This window comes from Diceros bicornis, chromosome 20, assembly GCF_020826845.1.
Source record: "Diceros bicornis minor isolate mBicDic1 chromosome 20, mDicBic1.mat.cur, whole genome shotgun sequence".
NCBI lineage: Eukaryota > Metazoa > Chordata > Mammalia > Perissodactyla > Rhinocerotidae > Diceros > Diceros bicornis.
This window is the reverse complement of record NC_080759.1, coordinates 62,342,521-62,360,675: the sequence shown is the minus strand read 5'-3', so window position 1 is coordinate 62,360,675 and position 18,155 is coordinate 62,342,521. Positions and strand designations below refer to the sequence as shown.

Below are 18,155 nucleotides of genomic sequence, written 5' to 3'. Positions count from 1 at the left end.
ACCTGCTCTGAAGGCTAAACCACCAACTCTGGTCATTTGGAGCCCATTTACAGAAAGTTACAGTAAGCAAATCAAGCCCACAACATGAAGAAATTACCTTAAAAATGGCTTTTCTAAAAAAAAATTCTGTACGTGTTGAGGTAAGAAGTGTGTGCCCATGTATTGCCCATTTTAATTTGTTAAATCTTGAAGATGTTTGTAAAAAGATACTTTTTATTAGTTGTTTGGATAGAAAGTGGGCAAGAACTCTGCCCACCCCAATGACAGGTAATGGCACTTTCCTGGTATCTCCACAGCTGGCCTCGTGGGCTGTTGTCCCTTTTTTTTTTCAATTTTATTGAGGTCATAATAGTTTATAACACTGTGAAATTTCAGTCGTACATTACTATTTGTCAGTCACGATACATATATGCCCCTTACCCCTTCTGCCCTCCGCAACCCCATTCCCTCTGGTAACCACTAATCTGTTCTCTTTGTCTGTGCGTTTGTTTATCTTCCACATATGAGTGAAATCATACGGTATTTGTCTTTCTCTGTCTGGCTTATCTCACTTAACATAATACCCTCAAGGTCCATCCATGTTGTTGCAAATGGGACGATTCTGTCTTTTTATGGCTGAGTAGTATTCCATTGTATATGTATACCACATCTTTATCCATTCACTTGGGTACTTGGGTTGCTTCCACGTCTTGGCTATTGAATAACGCTGCATGTTGTCCCTTTTACAGTGAGCGGCATGGGCTGGAGGTGGCACATCCTCCTAGTTTTCTTTGCTTCTTGGGCTGGTGGATGGACTTCCTCCTTGTGCAGAGCACAGAGAGGGTTACAAAATACTCTTCTGAAACACACCTTTAAGTTTCAAAACCTCGAGCAGTTACAATGTGCCTTGTTAAAGGTGGAACTTCAGGTAGAACCGAGGTTTCATTTTTACATGACAGGAGCAGCTGGATGTATTTCCCGGTGGGCTAGAATCCATGGGAAGGCGGCAGGGAGAAATGCGGGTCTGTGAACTGCCTTCCAGCCCCATAAGCTCATTTTGAATGTTTTGGGGGCCACAGAATGCAGGGATGGGGGCCGTCCACTCACCAAGAGCCGCCCCTGGTTGCTCAGAGTGGATGTCCTGAGTCCAGAGGAAGCAGGTTTGGGAAGCCATCCTGTCTTCACCCCTGGGGACAGGTCCCCCCTCCTGCCATTCACAGGCCACAGAGCCACCAACCCAAACGCTGGCACCAGGGACCCCATGGCGCACCCAGAGAGGGAGTGGGGAGGGAGCATTAAACCAACCCCACCTTCCACAAATACCCAGACCTTCTGCCAATTGTCCAGGGAGGTCCTCTCACTTGGCCAGCAGTCATTTCCCTGGAAATTTCTAGCCATTATGTCCTCATGAGTCAATTTCCATTTAATTTGGTCCAAATCCCCAGACCATTCTAGTTTTTATTTTGTTTCCAAATATTTAGGACACTTGTTTCTGTGGGTGTTGACAGGAGTGGTGCTCCACGGCCCGGGCTACGGGGGCACTGGGGGCACCTCAGCCAGCACTGCCGCCGAGGGCTCCCAGCTCCCAACCAGCCAGAAGGTGCCATCTCCCCAGAAACAAGAGTGTTTGTGAAATCTGTGATGCGGGCATGAGAAGGGACAGGTTCCCCAGGTCTGCTGCAGACGGGATGTACTCAGCCGCATTCTGGCCACAGGCATATTTCCTGTCACTAGTTGCTTTTAATTTTTTTCCAATTTAAAAAAGCAAGTAAATACAAATAATGGCATAAAAGTCTGCCAACCCCCATTAGTGTCATCAGGATTGGGTAATTTAAGAAAGTTGCAGGGGGGATGCTATCAAATAGGAAGAAAAGTCATTATCAGCAGGGTGGGCCCGTTCACCAGTAGACTCTTCTTGTTTCATGCAACAAGTTTCTTTCTCATGTCATCCCTCCACTGTGTTTCTCGTCTTTTCTTATTCCTGTACATCACAGGGACAGCTCCAGGTAGCAGGGAGAGGAGGACTCGAGGTACGGAGCGTACTGGAAGTGCTTCCTTGCTGAAGACAGAAAACTTAGTTGGAAAGATTCTTATTTATCGTGCATCTCCTGTCCATGTATAAGCACGTTTATTCCTCCAGATGCTCAGTCTGTTTGTTTCTGTATGAGGCAGGAACCACACTGATGAAGCGTCTCGTGGGGCCCAGCGCAAGGCCCTGGCCTGCGGCGGCCTGAGTGTCCCCCCGGCTCTCTGTCTTCCAGCAACCGACTGCAGCACGTAATGGCCGAGATGATTTCCACGGAGAGGGAGTATGTTAGGTCCTTAGGATATGTCATCGACAACTATTTTCCAGAAATGGAAAGAATGGACCTGCCCCAGGACCTGCGAGGGAAGCGCAGCATCATTTTTGGGAACTTGGAGAAGCTCCACGACTTCCACTGCCAGCACTTCCTCAACGAGCTGGAACACTGCCGGCACTGCCCGTGGGCGGTGGGCCGCGGGTTCCTGAGACACGTGAGTCCCTCCCGGGCGCTGGGTCCACAGAAAGGACCCTGGTGTGGTGGGCGGAGGTGACATCAGCCCAGGTCGCCCTCTGAGAGGCCGGGGGTCTGAGTGCCCACGTTTCAAGCGATTCGGGTCGCTGCCGTCCAGGCTTAGGAAATTCGTCCCTCACGGTACATTAAGACCCGTCAATAAACAGACGCATGTGGGTGTGACAGCCCTGGACATTCTACTCGCAGTGTCGCCTGACGGCACCCTTGTCAAGAGCCACGTGGCACTGAGGGGCTTCACCCACATCCTCATACTTAACTCTGTCGTCGACCCCACTCCCTTACCACTCAAGGCTAATCAGCCAAAAGCAGCTCCCAAAAGCAGTTTGCTTCCTGCACCTAGGAAGCCCACCTGGTCCCCTTCACAACCCTCCTGCCGCAGCCCGCCAGCTCCCCTTCCACACGGACCCCAGGACCAGCCTGACGGGATTTCAACAGAGGCACCTGGGATGAGCAGATTGACTTGAGGAGAGTGGCTCTCTGTTTGATGAGTCTCTTCTCAACCATGAATATGGAACATTCCCCTACTGGGGTCTTTAATAAAATTCTTAATTCACTCTGAAAATTCTTTAAGTCGTTACCGAGCACTGTTCTGGGCTTTGGGGACCCAAGTGCTTCTATGCTATGGGCAGATGAAACATTATTAAATTAATCGTTATTATCATCATTATTAAGATGAGCATTATTAAATGTAAATTACCACAACAAAAACACCCGTGGGTGAAAGAAATCTCATGTGTTGTGTCTGTTCAGCTATTTCTTAAAAGGCGCTTTTAGCCATAAAGTGCAATTTCTGTATTGTTTTATGTCGACACTAACAGTGAGAATTTTAAACGTTTAGACACTTTGGTTCTTGGCCGTTAATGAATATTTCTAACACTCCCCATGCTCCTTCCCAGCCCTGCCCTGTGAGTGCTCCCTCCTCCCTCTTCCCCAAACTCTGTACTCTAAAGACCCTTCTAGAATTCTGGCGTGGACCCCTGGGAGCTCCTACCGTGTTTGGAAGCTGAGAGTCTTGAATGCAGCACCATCTCCCCTTCTCCTGACACGGTGAGAACTGGCCTGGAGGGCAGGGCAGCTGCGCCGACTCAGGGCGTGCCCTCCCCTTCTGCAGGAAAAGCAGTTTGGCATGTACGCGCTCTACAGCAAGAACAAGCCCCAGTCGGACGCCCTGCTCTGCGGCCGCGGCAACGCTTTCTTCGAGGTCAGCCCCCACCCCGCGAGCCGCGCCGACCCAGCCTGGCCCTAGCTGACCCTCTCGCCTGGCCCTTGCAGGACAAGCAGCGGAAGCTGGGCGACAAGATGGACCTGGCCTCCTACCTGCTGAAGCCTGTGCAGCGCCTGGGCAAGTACGCGCTGCTGCTGCAGGACCTGGTCAGGGAGGCTGGCCGCTGCCCCGCCCACGAGCAGGAGCTGGGCGAGCTGCAGGCCGCCGAGGACATGGTCCGCTTCCAGCTGCGCCATGGCAACAATCTGCTGGCCACGGACGCCGTCCGCGGCTGCGACGTAAGTGCTCCAGGCCCTGACGGCCGTTCCAGGGGAAAGACATGGCCTGGTCAGTACACACACCTTGCCTTCAGGGGAGTCCCCACCCAGAGGGGCAGGAGGGCAAGGGAACTCCACAGGGAGGGGGCTCCCTGTCCAGGTGATTGGGGTGTGAAAGGCAGGCAGGCTCTAAATGATAAAGATCTGCTTATCGGGCTATTTTAATACAACTGGATGCATGAAAATTAGAGCTTTGGGCCTAAGCTGCCGGCTCACAGGCCGGCGTTGGCTCTCCATGTGTGGCTGGCCTCTCTGCTCTCTGGAGGAGCTGAGGCCCGCGTCCACGATGCCACCACCCCCGCAGCGGCCTGGCTGGACCAGCACAGGCAGGAAGAGGAGACCTCCCTCTCAGGCAGGACTCCTGGCTCTAATGGTCGGGAGAAAGTGCAGGTGCCTTGCTAAGAACTGCATTCAGAGTTTCACGAGCAAGAAACCAAGCAGGGGCCCCTCTGACCGCCCTGGCTGCACAGTGACCCTGTGACTCGAGGCTCCCAATCCGCCACCCCGTGTGGACCATCCTTCCACTGACCTGCCTGTGAGGGGGCCGCACACCCCCTGACCCCGGACGCCCTGCACAGTGAACTGACTGGTGTGTGGGGCTTGGCTGAGGTTCTGCCCCTGGGACTGGGTGACAGCCAAGATGGGCCAGCTTTGCAGAAGTTGGCTCCCCATCACCCCACCCTGCCCTTTCACCCACATGGGCTTGAAAGTGGGGCCCCACAGCAGCTGGAGAAGGCAGGCCTGTGGCAGGCCCCAGTCCCGCGTGTCTGTGATGCTGTGGCCACAGCCAGAGATAGAGTCAGGCACAAAGGATAGGTCTCCTCGGTCACTACCATGGCAGTGGACAGCCATAGAGTGCTCAGGCTACCCCAGCATCTTCATCCCCAGAACCCACAGGCCCCCTCAAGCCCTCTTTGGTGAGCTCAGCTAAGTGATTTGGGATGCCAGGGATCAAACCAGCTGCTCTCAGGCCTCACCCAGGTCAGGGCCTGCAGGGGTCAGAAGGTTGTGGGAGGGACCCGTCAGTGGTGTCGGTCATTCGGCACACATCCCACAAAAGGAGCAGAGCCTGGCCAGGGCGTGGCAGCTACATCCTCCCGTAGCCGTTGGCCCATACCACAGCTTGGAGGGTTTCTCTGGGTCGAGCGAATGGCTCAGGGGTGGAATCCATAATGCGACTGTGAATGAGACTATCACCACATCAACAAGGGGGCTCCCTCAAAATGAACAAAAGAGGGGCCAGCCCTGTGGCGTAGTGGTTAAGTGCGTGCACTCCGTGGCTGGCCGCCCGGGTTCAGATCCCGGGCAGGTACCAATGCACCACTTGTCAGGCCATGCTGTGGCGGCGTCCCATATAAAGTGGAGGAAGATGGGCACAGATGTTAGCCCAGGGCCAGTCTTCCTCAGCAAAAAGAGGAGGACTGGGGGGCCGGCCCCGTGGCTTAGCGGTTGTGTGCGCGTGCTCCGCTGCTGGTGGCCCGGGTTTGGATCCCGGGCGCGCACTGACGCACCGCTTGTCCGGCCATGCTGAGACGGCATCCCACATACAGCAACTAGCAGGATGTGCAACTATGACATACAACTATCTACTGGGGCTTTGGGGAAAAAAAGGAGGAGGATTGGAAATAGATGTTAGCTCAGGGCTGGTCTTCCTTAGCCAAAAAAAAAAAGAAGAGGATTGGCACGGATGTTAGCTCAGGGCTGATCTTCCTCACAAAAAAAAAAAAAAAGAGGAGGATTGGCATGGATGTTAGCTCAGGGCTGATCTTCCTCACACACACACAAAAAATGAACAAAAGGGCTTTCAAGGGGAAGGTCGAGTGAAATTGAAGGAGGGGCTTTCATGTAACCTCCTTGCAGACGAGCGGGCACATGCTCACAAGGGACCCCACCGTAGGATTCTGCATCCATCACAGTGGGTGGGTCTTTGCCCCACTCATCCAAGCAATTCTCGGACACCAGCTGGGTGTCACACAATTTAATCCACTTCTGACTCTATCAACCTGGAGATGGCATCAGATCCCACAGGTTAAGGGCTTGTTCCTGTGAGCCTGCTCCCCCACACACACACACACACACACACTTCAGACGCCAGTCACAAGTCCAGGTTGTCACCTGCCTTCTGACCGATGAGCTATAGATGGGAGGTTCCCATGACCAAGTCTTTCTTGGGTCCAATTACTTTGCTAGGGCAGCTCACAGAACTCAGAAATGTTTTAGTCACTAGATCACTGGTTTATTATAAAAGGATTTAAGTCCGGAACAGCCAGATGAAGAGATGCAGAGGCCAAGGTGTGGGGAAGGGCGCGGAGCTTCCACGTCCTCTCTGAGCCGCCACTCTCCCCTAATCTCCGCCTGTTCACCAACCTGGGAGCTCTCCAAAGCCCGTCCTTTTGGGGTTTTATGGAGTCTTCATTACGCAGGTGTGATTGATTAAATCACTGGCCATTGGTGACTGAGCGCGGTCCGCAGCCCCTCCCCCTCCCCAAGGTCCAGGGCCCTAAGGGAGGTGTGCTCCGTCTGCAGGTGAACCTGAAGGAGCAGGGGCAGCTCAGATGCCAGAACGAGTTCGTCGTTTGCTGTGGAAGGAAGAAGTACCCGAGGCACGTGTTCCTTTTTGAAGAGCTCATCCTGTTTAGCAAGACCAAAAAGGTAGACGGAGGCCACGACATCTACGAGTACAAGCAGTCCTTCAAGGTAATGCGTCAGGACCCGGTCCACTGGAGACCGGCGGGGCCTCATGATTGTTATTTTCTGTGGCTCTTTGGCTGAACTTTGGAAACCTTAGGTCTTCAAAAGTTGCAAGGAGATGTCTGTCCTTGCTGGTTCTGTGAGCCGGTTCAGTAGCTGGAAAACAAATGTCTCCTCAATCAGTAACTTCATTTCATGGTTTGGTTAAGGTGAACATGGGAGGAGGCCTTCCCGTGTCTCGGGCGGGTCTCGGGGTGGCCCACCTGTCCCTCCCTGATGGAGGCTCTTGGGGTGAAGCTCCCAGGAGGAGCTCAAACCCACAACCCTTACCTACCAGCGCTGAGGAGCACCTCAGGGGGCCCGTGACCCCATCCAGCGTGAGACAGCCAGAGGGCGCCACAGAACCTTCAGTCCAGCCCTTGTTTCTCCAGAGGGAGCCAGTGTGGACATGGCGGGACTCGATCCATCCTGTACCCCGAGAGCCCCGGGACCGGCCTTGTCCACACTATTTGGTGTTTGAGTGAAGGGACCTCCAGCACTGAGGCACTGGGGTCAAGGTCAGCCAGAGAGTGGTCAGTTGTTCCAAGAGGGGACCTGTGGTTCCTGACGGTGTTGCCCTTCTGGTTCTTGTGCCTGCAGACGGCTGAGATTGGGATGACGGAGAACGTCGGAGACAGCGGCTTGAGGTTTGAGATCTGGTTCCGCAGACGGTGGAAGTCCCAGGACACCTACATTCTCCAGGCGAGCTCCACAGAGGTCAAGGCCGCCTGGACGCATGCCATAGGGAAGATCCTGTGGCAGCAGGCTCTGAGGAACAGAGGTGGGCGAGAGAGGGCTGTGGGGCCAGCTCCGTGTTCAGGGACCTGGTTTGGGACAGGCATTTGGGGCCTGTTTGGGGCAGATGGCCTGAGAGGCCCAGGCCCAGCTGGTGACCCCGAGGAGGCCCCTCAGCACCATTTACGAGGAAGTGCCTGGATCCTTCCTGTGACCACACAAAAACACTTATTTCTCCTTAAAACAAATATGAACAACACCCGCACACAGCAACTCTAGAGACGGTCTCACACTCCAGCTCCTTGACTCCCTTAGACCCACTGGGCTCAGCTTTCTGCCCCACCGTTGTCAAGGCCCCCTGACCTCCCGGAGCTGGGCCGATGGCTAGCCTGTGGTCTCCCCGTGGGTGAGGGCCTCTCCTCCGTGAGGTACCTCGTCCCTGCTGCCAGGACCCTCGGGTTTCCTCCTCCTTGATGTCTGCCCCTCGGTCCCTCCTCTCCTCTGATTTCGTCACTGTGGCGCCTCTGTCTACACTCACAAGGTGGCAGTTCATCCAGTCTGGCTGCTACAAATGCCATCTTCATAGTGACCCCTCCAAGACGGCCGTCCTGCTGGCAACTCTGACCCCCTAGGTCTGAGAAACCCTGAGGGCTGTAATGTCTGAACATCCAAACACGACTTCCTGGCCCCTCAGCGGCTGCCATCCTGGCCAGAGCCTTAACTTGTCACCAGAGATGCTGCACAGCTTCCCCACTGCCACCTCCTTCAAGGTGTAAACCCCCATGCACATGTACATGTGCACACACAGACACATGTACACACACAGACAGGTGCACACAGACACGTGCATACACAGAGACATGTGCATTCACACACAGACATGCACACACAGACACGTGCATACACAGACACGTGCACACACAGAGACACATGCACACACACAGACGTGCACACAGAGACCTGCACACACACACATGTGCATTCACACACAGACATGTGCACACACAGACACATGCACACACACAGACACGTGCACACACAGACACGTGCACACATGGGGACAGCCCAGTGGTGTAGCAGTTAAGTGCACACACTATGCTGTAGCGGCCCGGGGTTCGAAGGTTCAGATCCCGGGCATGCACCGACACACTGCTTGTCAAGCCATGCTGTGGCAGCGTCCCATATAAAATAGAGGAAGGTGGCCATGGATGTTAGCCCAGGGCCAGCCTTCCTCAGCAAAAAAGAGGAGGCTTTGCATTCGATGTTAGCTCAGGGCTGGTCTTCCTCACACACAAAAAAAAGACACCTGCACACACACAGACGTGTACACAGAAAGACACGTGTATTCACACACAGACATGTGCACACACAGACGTGCACACACAGACACATGCACACACAGACATGGGCACACAGAAAGACGTGCATTCACATAGATGTGCACACAGACACGTGCACACACAGAGACATGCACACACAGACGTGCACACAGAAAGACACATGAATTCACACACAGGCATGTGCACACACAGATGTACACACACAGACACGTGCACACAGAAAGACACATGCATTCATACAGAGACACGTGCACACACAGAGACACATGCACACACAGACATGTGCACACAGAAAGACACATGGATTCACACACAGACGTGCACTCACACAGACGTGCACACACAGACACATGCACATGTAACAGAGTGAAAAGGGGCTCCTTCTGCTCGCCACAATCTGGTGTCAATCGATTGTGAATGAGTCGGTTGTTGAGAAAGGAAAGTTTATATGATTAGCTAGGATAATCTAAAGATGGCAGACTAGTGTCCTAAAGAACCATCTTAAAATCACACAGAATCGTGAGGCAGTTATATAGGGGAAATGGGCAGGGAAGGAGGGGGTTTAGGGACATTAACCATCTGGTGTGATGAACTTTAAGGCACCAAATTATCTCTTTCTTCTGTCATTTGTGACAGGTACCAATGCAGAATTTTTCTTTCTGGAGGTCATCATGTTCCTGGGGAACTCAAAAAACAAAGTTATCATCTTATCACAGCTGGGAGGTATACACAAGCAAGAGTCATAGAACTAGAAGATCGTGTATTTTGCAAAAGTGAAAGCTGCTTAATCATCTAGGCTACAGGAAGGCCAGAGTGCATTCTCAGAGACTAGTGAGTCAGGGTCCCAGTTACAGGATCGCTTCCTTTCCCTAAGATGGCTTCCCTCATGCTAACCTAAGGTCTAGCTGTTACACACACATAGTCACATGCACACACAGAGACACATGCATGCACACACACAGATACCTGCACACACAGACACGTGCACACACAGAGACACATGCACATGCACAGACATGCACACACAGAGACACATGCATGCACACACACAGATACCTGCACACACAGACACGTGCACACACACAGATACATTCACAGAGACACATGCATGCACATGCACACAGACATGCATACACAGACACGTGCACACACAGACACATACATGCACACACAGGCATGTGCACACACAGTCATGTGCAAACAGAGATACATGCATGCACACAGATACACAAGCACACACACAGATACATGCACACACAGAGATACGTGCACACACAGACACATGCATGCACACACACAGACATGGGTACACAGACACATGCACACACACGGATACATGCACACAGAGACACATGCATGCACATGCACACAGACATGCATACACAGACACATGCACACACAGACATATACATACAGACACATACATGCACACACAGGCATGTGCACACAGTCGTGCAAACACAGAGATACATGCATGCACACAGAGACGTGCACACACAGATACAGGCATGCATGTATACACACAGACATGCATACATACGCACACACACGTGCATGTACACGGCAACTTTGCTCAGGATGCCCAGTGGCATCCTGAGGGGACCCTCAGTCCCCTTGGAGTGGAGCCAGCCTTTACGAGGAGCTGGAAGCCCACATGGCCTGGTACCTGTCCCCCTCCCGGGTCACTTCTGCTCCTGCTCCTCCCTTACCATCCCCCCACCAACTATAATTATTATTTTTTTTCTTTGCTTGGTTTTACTAAGGATTAATTCACTCTCAAACTCTCACCCTATGCTTAGACCTCCTCTCTGTATTCAAAGACACGCAGAAATCTGTCAGTTTGTCTTTCTTGTGGCCACGCCTCTCCTGGAGGCCTCTCTCCCTCACTCCAAGCTGGGCCGGGTGCACAGCCCACCTGCCTGCATCAGCAGACAGGGACCCTCCCTCCCTCCCTGGCTGGACACTCAGTTTCCAAGGTCCCATGTCTTCCTTTTTCTTGGTCCACTCCCTTGGGTTCCCTGAAGGAGGCCACTGCGAGGCCAGATCAGATGCGTGTGCTGAAATGGGGGCCCAGCACACCCGGGGACGCGGGGCTGGGCCAGGCCCTGACATGCTCCTGGTTTGGACTGACGGTGTCAGGGGTGCAGAGCGTCGTCAGGGGTGGCATCAAACCAAGGAGGAGCTTGGAAAACTGTCTACATTCTTCTATTTTAGAACTCAGAAGGCAGGAAATGGTGTCTATGGGGATGGGCGACAAACCGTTCGTGGACATCAAGCCCAGCGACGCGGCCATAAATGACCGGGCGATCGATTACATCATGCAGGGAACAGGTAACACAGCCCCGGCCCTCGCCTGCACTCTGCCCTGCCTGGAGTGCATCACGGGCCGTGTGGGCCCGCATGGCAGGCTGGACAGGTGGCAGCCACGTGATGCCTGAGGAACCTGGTCAGTTTTCCAGACGGCCGTCTTGTCCTTGAGTCTAGGCCACACTTTTGGAACAGAGGCCAGACCAACTTGCTTTCTGTCCCCTTCCAGGGTCACGAACCCGAGCGTCCATAGCTGTGCCCTCCTGTGACCACACCGCCCCCTTCAAGAGACCGCACTCCACCATCTCAGACAGCAGCACCTCCTCCTCCAGCAGCCAGGCCTCCTCTGCCCTGGGGCAGCCGACCCTGCACGTGTCTACCAGCCTGGCCCACCGGGGCCTGCTGAGCCCTACCCTCTGCCCCTGGCCGTGCGATATCAGCACCTGTATCGAGGAGGACGAGCTGGAGACAGGGAGCCAGCCTTCCACGCGTGAGTGCATGTTCGTGCTGGAGCAGCGCACGCTCCAGCCCCAGCAGCGGGTTTGGGTGGGGGAACCAGTTCACATGTTCGTCTGTTTCATTTGATTTAATATACTTTCAAAAGTTTTCAAACAAATTAGAATTTTTCTTTTATTGAAGAAAAAGCTTCCACTTCCAGCCAAGATGAGGTAGCAAGGAACAGATTTACAACAAACAGACAAAATACATGAAACGAAAGATTTCAAGACACAGGACATCCGGCTACAAAGGGCAGTGACCCTGAGAGACAGGAAGATGATTCCGCTTCGAGGGTTCCCAGGCCACAGTGCAGGGAGCCCAGTGACCCCCGAGTGGGGAAGACCAAGACAGTGGGTTTGCAGGGCGGAGTAGGAGAGAGCTGAGCAGCGAGAGGCCGCTGACAGATGGGTGCCCCAGAGTCCAGCACAGTACTGGTCAGCACAGCGTGTGAGGAGGCCACGCAGGGCCGGGAAACCTCTGAGAGGCTGGAACGCTCCTGCACACTCACCTGCCTGCTGTCCCCAAAGCCAGACGGGGACGCTCACGATCCCCGGGCCATGGGGCGAGGCCTCAGCAGGGCCTGCCTCAGGAGGAAGGAGTGACCAGACAGGACGCTGCTCCTGACGCACCACCTGGTTGTGACAGCAAGACCCGAGAGCATCACACGGTCTCCAGGCAACCTGACCACGTCCCAGAACAGAGCCCCCACACCCGACAAGGTGGATCCACAGCTGGCCTCCCACCAGAGCACCTGCAGCACAGAGGGAGGAGACATACACACGATGAGAGGAAATGAGTCAGATGGGGCAGAACCAGCGAGGGAGAGAAGGGAGGACGGCGGCCGGTGTTGTCGGAAACACCGCAGGTGAGGACAGTGCGCGGCATCTCTAGGGACTTAAATGGAAACTGTCAAAACAGAATTCATAGCCAACAGAACATCTTTCAAAAACAGTGAAATAAAGACATGTTCATACATACCAAAGCTAAAACATTTCATGACCAGCAGACCTGAAATGTTGAAGGACGGCCTTCAGGGAGAAGGAAAAGGATGCTGGGTGTCTAGAAAGGAGGTCCACGGGGCACGTGCAGGTTTCCTCTTCTGTTCATGTCTCTGTGGAGGGTAACTGGCCGCTCAAACCGGGCAGTGTGAAGACAGCACTGATGCCCTCGAGGCCTGTGTGCGAGGCCCACGCTCGGCCAGAGGGACTCGCTGTCCTGAGGCTTCATGGGGAAACGATGTCACATGAAGGTAGATTATGGTGCACTACATATAGATTATAAACCCAAAACCACCCGAGATAACAAACGGAAGAGTTACAGCTAATACGCCAACAAAGGAGATAAAATGGAGTCATAAGGAACACTCAGTCCAAAAGAAGTAGACGAGGAGGGGGAGGGGACAGACAGAGGGCCCAGGAGGGGGAGGGGACAGACAGAGGGCCCAGGAGGGAGAGGGAACAGACAGAGGGCCCAGGAGGGAGAGGGAACAGACAGAGGGCCCAGGAGGGGGAGGGGACAGACAGAGGGCCCAGGAGGGGAAGGGGACAGACAGAGGGCCCAGGAGGGAGAGGGGACAGACAGAGGGCCCAGGAGGGGGAGGGGACAGACAGAGGGCCCAGGAGGAGGAGCAGCCTGGACTCGCCCGGTCAGTTCGCACTGCAGTGTGGAAACGGGCACAAGGGGTGCGTGAGCGACACACGTGTGCTCTCCTGACCACGGGCACACGCGTGTTATGGTACATGGAGGGCATGCCGGTGTGTGTGTGTTCACTGCTGTCAGATTGCACACTTCAGAGATGTGCAGTTTACTGTACATCACTGACATCCCAGCGAAGCAGCATCTTGTGAAAGTGCCAGCCAGCACACACTCCCGCGAGGAGCAAGGGGACATTGTTGGCGGAGCTCACGCTGGTTTTGGCCACCTCAGTGGCCTGCGTGTGTAGACCGCAGGTCTCAGCTTTCCTCAGCTCGGCGAGGTCTCCTGGAGAAACCCCCTCCACAGCCCCAGTGCGGCCCGTCCTTGGGGCCACACCACCTGGGACAAGAGTCCTCTGGAGCCCCAAGTGTGCTACTGCCACCATGAAAACATGTCTGTGTGTGCTGCCACCAGCCACCGTCTCTGCACCTGACACCTGCAGGGGAGCCCAGGTGGGCCAGGTACTTCTGGGACCTGCTCAGAAGAGGCAGCAGCCACTGCAAGGGAAGCACACTGGGGACACGCCCAGCAGCATGGCCAGCCCAGAGCAACTGCACTCTCCAGCACGGGAGCCAGGATGTAAGGACGAGGTGGAAGGCTATGTTGGAGGGCTCAGCTCGGCCGCCTCAGCTCGGGGCAGAAACAACACTCTTGACTGCTCCAAAGAAGCGTGTGGGGAAAGCCACCCGCCCGCCACACGGGAGGTTGTGACTGTGCCCACACGGGGCCCAGAGCGCAGGTCCCCGCCATGGGATGCCACCCCACGGCCTGGACCCTCGGCTGCGGCTTGGTCTGGGGTGATACAGGCCAGGCCCCCGACAGCTCCGCGGGAAGACCTCGGGGAGGCCATACGCCCACACCCGTCTTGTTCCAGCGTTTTGTTTCGGGCGTGTGGCCCTTCTTTGGCCTCATTTTCTGTTTTTCCCCTTTGACGTGCACATCCCGGAACCGCCTGTGTGAGCCGGAGGCTTCCTGCTGTGGAGACTCCCTCCCGGTCCCGCGTCTACACTGGATCTGCTCTGATTTCAGACAAGCAGGTCAGGAAGCACTGGTCCATGAGCACAAGTGGTGTCTGACCTCCAGCAACGCCGTCCCTTCTGCTCTGACCCAGCCTCAGAGGTTGTCCCGTTATGAATCTGAACATTGAGCAGAAAACGCCTCATTCTCCATTTACAAGCCTCAGGGGCCGCTGAGGGCCCAGCACCGTAGGCAGGAGGGGCATGTGGTCGCACTGGTGGCCCGGCCCTAACTCTGCTCCTCTTCCCAGGGACCAGGAGCTCTGTGTCTTCACAGTGCGCATCGGGGGGCAGCGGCCCGGGCCTCCCCGGGGTGCTCTCTGATGAGGGCCTCCAGGGCGCCTCCCCCGCTCTTCCCAGGAGGGGCTCTCAGCCACAGCTCCACGGAGGTCAGTTCACCACGACCGTGAGTACCCCTCTTCTGAGAAGCCCTGGTGCTTGTGGGGGGTCATTGCCTACCCAAGCAATGAGGGACCACAGACCACCCCCCCACACACCCCCGACCCCCTGTCGTGGGTCACTCTGCATGTGAATTGGCTCCCCACCACAGCACCAGGTGCCAGCAGCCTGGCTGTGAAACCCAAGGCCTGGCTCCGTCCCTGGGCGGTTCCCAGTCACGTAGTGAGGGAGACTCACGGGCCTCTCGGCCGCCTAGATTCTGCCCTCCATGCGGAGGCCTGCCCCTGTACCATCAGCACGTGCTGGTTCCAGGCTCAGTGGTGGCCCCCGACTCCGGGCCGGCCTGAAAGCCACCCTCTTTATCAGAAATCCCACAGTCCTGGGTGAAGGAGGGCTGCCGGTCAGCCAAGATGGTTCCTGAACCCGGTGAGGAGCAGGCTGGAACCCACCACTGCGGGACGAGGGTTGGGCTCCACCTAGAGGGGCCCTTCCAGGGAGGTTCACAGGCCCGAAATCCTGCCCTTCCCAGGGGTCGCATCCCTGGGCAAGTCGCAGTGTTTCCCCACATTGATGGGGCTGTCAGGAGGGCCTCGATATCTGCCCCAGCCTGTTGTAGGAAGGGCAAGAGACACAGACAGACACCGCCCTGGATGTACACACAGGGACATCCTCCCCTGAGAGGGAGGGACAGAGGTAACCAAGGAAAGAGGCTGATGGACAGGAACCACAAGTCACGTCTTTCAAAGAGACTTTCTTCTCCGGACGTGGCCCGGCCTGTGTGATCAGGTGGCCTTCGCCCACCCCAAGTCGTAGACACCGCCACTTCAGCAAGCTCGTCCCAGTTCGGAGAGCTGCCCTTAGTTCACCCCCAGGCAGCATCAGAAGGGCAGGTCCGATTTTGAGGGTGTGCTGAGTCTGGGGAGGAGGTCTTTAGTCCACGTGCCCGTGATCACTCTGACGACCAGTTATGCTGTTCTAATTAGTATTTCCCTCCCCTTTCGCCAGAACAAAACCCCTCATGTCTGAGGCTTCTGGACAGTGGTTTGACTGGCAGGCAAAACCCCCCATAAGTATCGGGCTTTCCCGGCTTCCCCCGACGTAAGAGGGGGATTCTCTCATCTACCATAACCCCTAAGGTGCTGGGCTGGCCGCCACCCAGGCTGCCTGACCATGTCCCTGCCTTGTTCTTGGTGCTTCTGAAGCTCAGGTGCATGGTGGGACATTAACAGCTCCCAGGAGGGCCGTATTGGCCAGGCGGGGCTGCTCCCTGCTCTCCTCATCCGCTGACTAACCTTCCTGGAGGTCTCGCCGCCTAAACCCTCCGGTAACCGGCATAGCCAAAAGGGCGGTGTGAGCTTATTTCTGAGAGCTCAGGCATTCCTCCAACAGGAGGGGGCTGAGCCCAGGGGGCTGTTGGAGACCACTCCCACCCACCCCAGCCTCCAGAGGCGCCCTGAGAGCACCCCTCTGTCAGGAGCAGCTCCTGAGGGAACCAGTGCCCTTTCCTTTGGAGAACGGGGGCCTCCCTGACACCCACTCACACCTGCCCGCACCCTCGGCCTGGAGCTGGCCAGAGGGTGCTCTGAGGTCACCAGAGCTGCAGCACGGACCCTGCTGTGACGTCCAGTTACTTCCAATTTGCTGAAACATAAACCCTCTGGTAGCCGCCCAGTGGCGTTAGCAGCCCCTAATGAGGGAGGAAAGGAGGGAGGGCCTTGAGAAGAGCACAGCTGTCACCCAGGGGACCAGGCTGCATCCAGTGAGAAAACCCTTCTGCTCGCCGGATCGCCACAGCCAGGCTGTCACTCTCGCTTTCCCCGACTGGGTATGGGAATTCCCTGGGTGGGAGCCGCAGTCTGCCCACCTGGGCACGGCAGTCCCGCGTCTCCAGGAAGAGGCCCCGGCACTGCAGGTTCCTCGGGTGTGAGGCCACTTCCTTCACTGAGATCTCAGAGCCGGGACATTCTTGGGCAGGAGTGGGGAGGCACAAAGGAGCACCAGGAGACAACGGGGCAGCGGTGCCTCCGAGGGCCGTGCCCCCCCACCGAGTTCATGCAGGTTCAGGGGGCAGATTCGAGAGAATAAGCCCCAGCCCACCTGCTCCCTTCACCACCCGAAGCCAAGCCTGCACTGAGGGGCTTTAGCTGTGCTAGTAGGTCCGCGATCTAATTACAAATCTACATGTAAATGTGGATTCCTTGTGCCAGTCAGATAATGAGACTGTTCCACAAATCACGTTCGAAATCATCTAAGTGCTTTCAGTTCACAGGAGCGGCTGCTCATGAGACACACACACACTCATATGGGATCAGAACAGCAAACAGAACTGACACATTTCAGGGCTGAAACCCTTGACCCATGCTCGCCCTCCGATGCCAGCTGACGGCTGCCTGGTGCCGCCCTCCTGGCTCTCGCGCTGCACGCTCCCTCGGGCCCCAGCCTGTGGAGCTCAGGGACTAGCAGAGTGTCTGCCACGCGGGAAGAAGCCCTGCAGAGGACGCTTCTTCCTGTTGCCCTGTTCTTGTCCTCACGTGGCCTCAACTGCTTCTTAGAAAGTATTCGTGTCTCTGAATCTGAGAGTGCCTGGCGGGTGTGAGGACCCTGGCAGTGCCTCCCAGACCAGGACACTGTGCCGTCACAGGCCTGGGGGCCGGGGCCAGGTGGGTGGAGGCCCGGGATTGTGAGTGACAATGGTCGTTCTTTTGACAGCTGTGATGGGTCTGGATGAGATGCGGCTCCTCCAGGGAGAACCCCAGTCAGAGAGGCAGCTCGGCCCCACCTGGGCATGAGGTCTGGCAATGAAACTCAAGTTGGGGGGCTCCTGATGCTCCCCCAGCCATGGGCCACCCCGTCAGCACGCCCCTCTGGGCCTGGAAGTCACTTCGTCCTGGGCCCCCCCAACCTGGGCATTGCCAGGCCTCCCTCCATCCTGCCTTCGCAGCTCCTCTACCCCCGTGCTGCCCTGAGCTCTGCCACACTCCAGAGGCCACACTGAGGCCCAAGGTGGAAGCACGTGGACCCCCAGCTCCCAAGTGAAGGCAGGTGGGCGTGGGTGTCTCATAGCAGGGTAAGCCCTCTGGGACTCTCTCTCCAGCCTCCAGGCAACTCGGGCCCGTGGGCAATGGTCCCCGGGGTGCCCCACCGAGGTGCCTCCGGACGCAGGGCCAGCCTTTTCCTTTTTAACAAGTTGTATGTAGGTGGCAGGAGTGGTACTCGCGTTAGGCTCAGGGGCCACTGCTTACCACCTGTGAGCCTGGACGAGCCAGAGCCTGCTTCCCAGGGGGATCCCAGGTTGGGGGGGGGCACAGCACCTGGGAGGTCCTGTCGGTGTGGGCAGTGCCTCGAGAGGACCACCCCTC

General features: G+C 56.0%; 1 protein-coding gene across 1 annotated transcript in view; it reads left to right on the top strand.

Annotated features, from left to right (window-relative positions):
* PLEKHG4B (pleckstrin homology and RhoGEF domain containing G4B) overlaps nt 1–14,929 on the top strand; it is an 80,189-nt gene extending 65,260 nt beyond the window's left edge. The window contains exons 14-21 of the mRNA XM_058563518.1: nt 2,241–2,493; nt 3,646–3,735; nt 3,807–4,037; nt 6,603–6,773; nt 7,407–7,587; nt 11,096–11,212; nt 11,418–11,678; nt 14,649–14,929. Of these exons, the coding sequence (XP_058419501.1) occupies nt 2,241–2,493; nt 3,646–3,735; nt 3,807–4,037; nt 6,603–6,773; nt 7,407–7,587; nt 11,096–11,212; nt 11,418–11,678; nt 14,649–14,929 (1,585 nt within the window). The remainder of the gene's footprint in view (nt 1–2,240; nt 2,494–3,645; nt 3,736–3,806; nt 4,038–6,602; nt 6,774–7,406; nt 7,588–11,095; nt 11,213–11,417; nt 11,679–14,648) is intronic.
* Nucleotides 14,930–18,155: the final 3,226 nt, after the last annotated feature.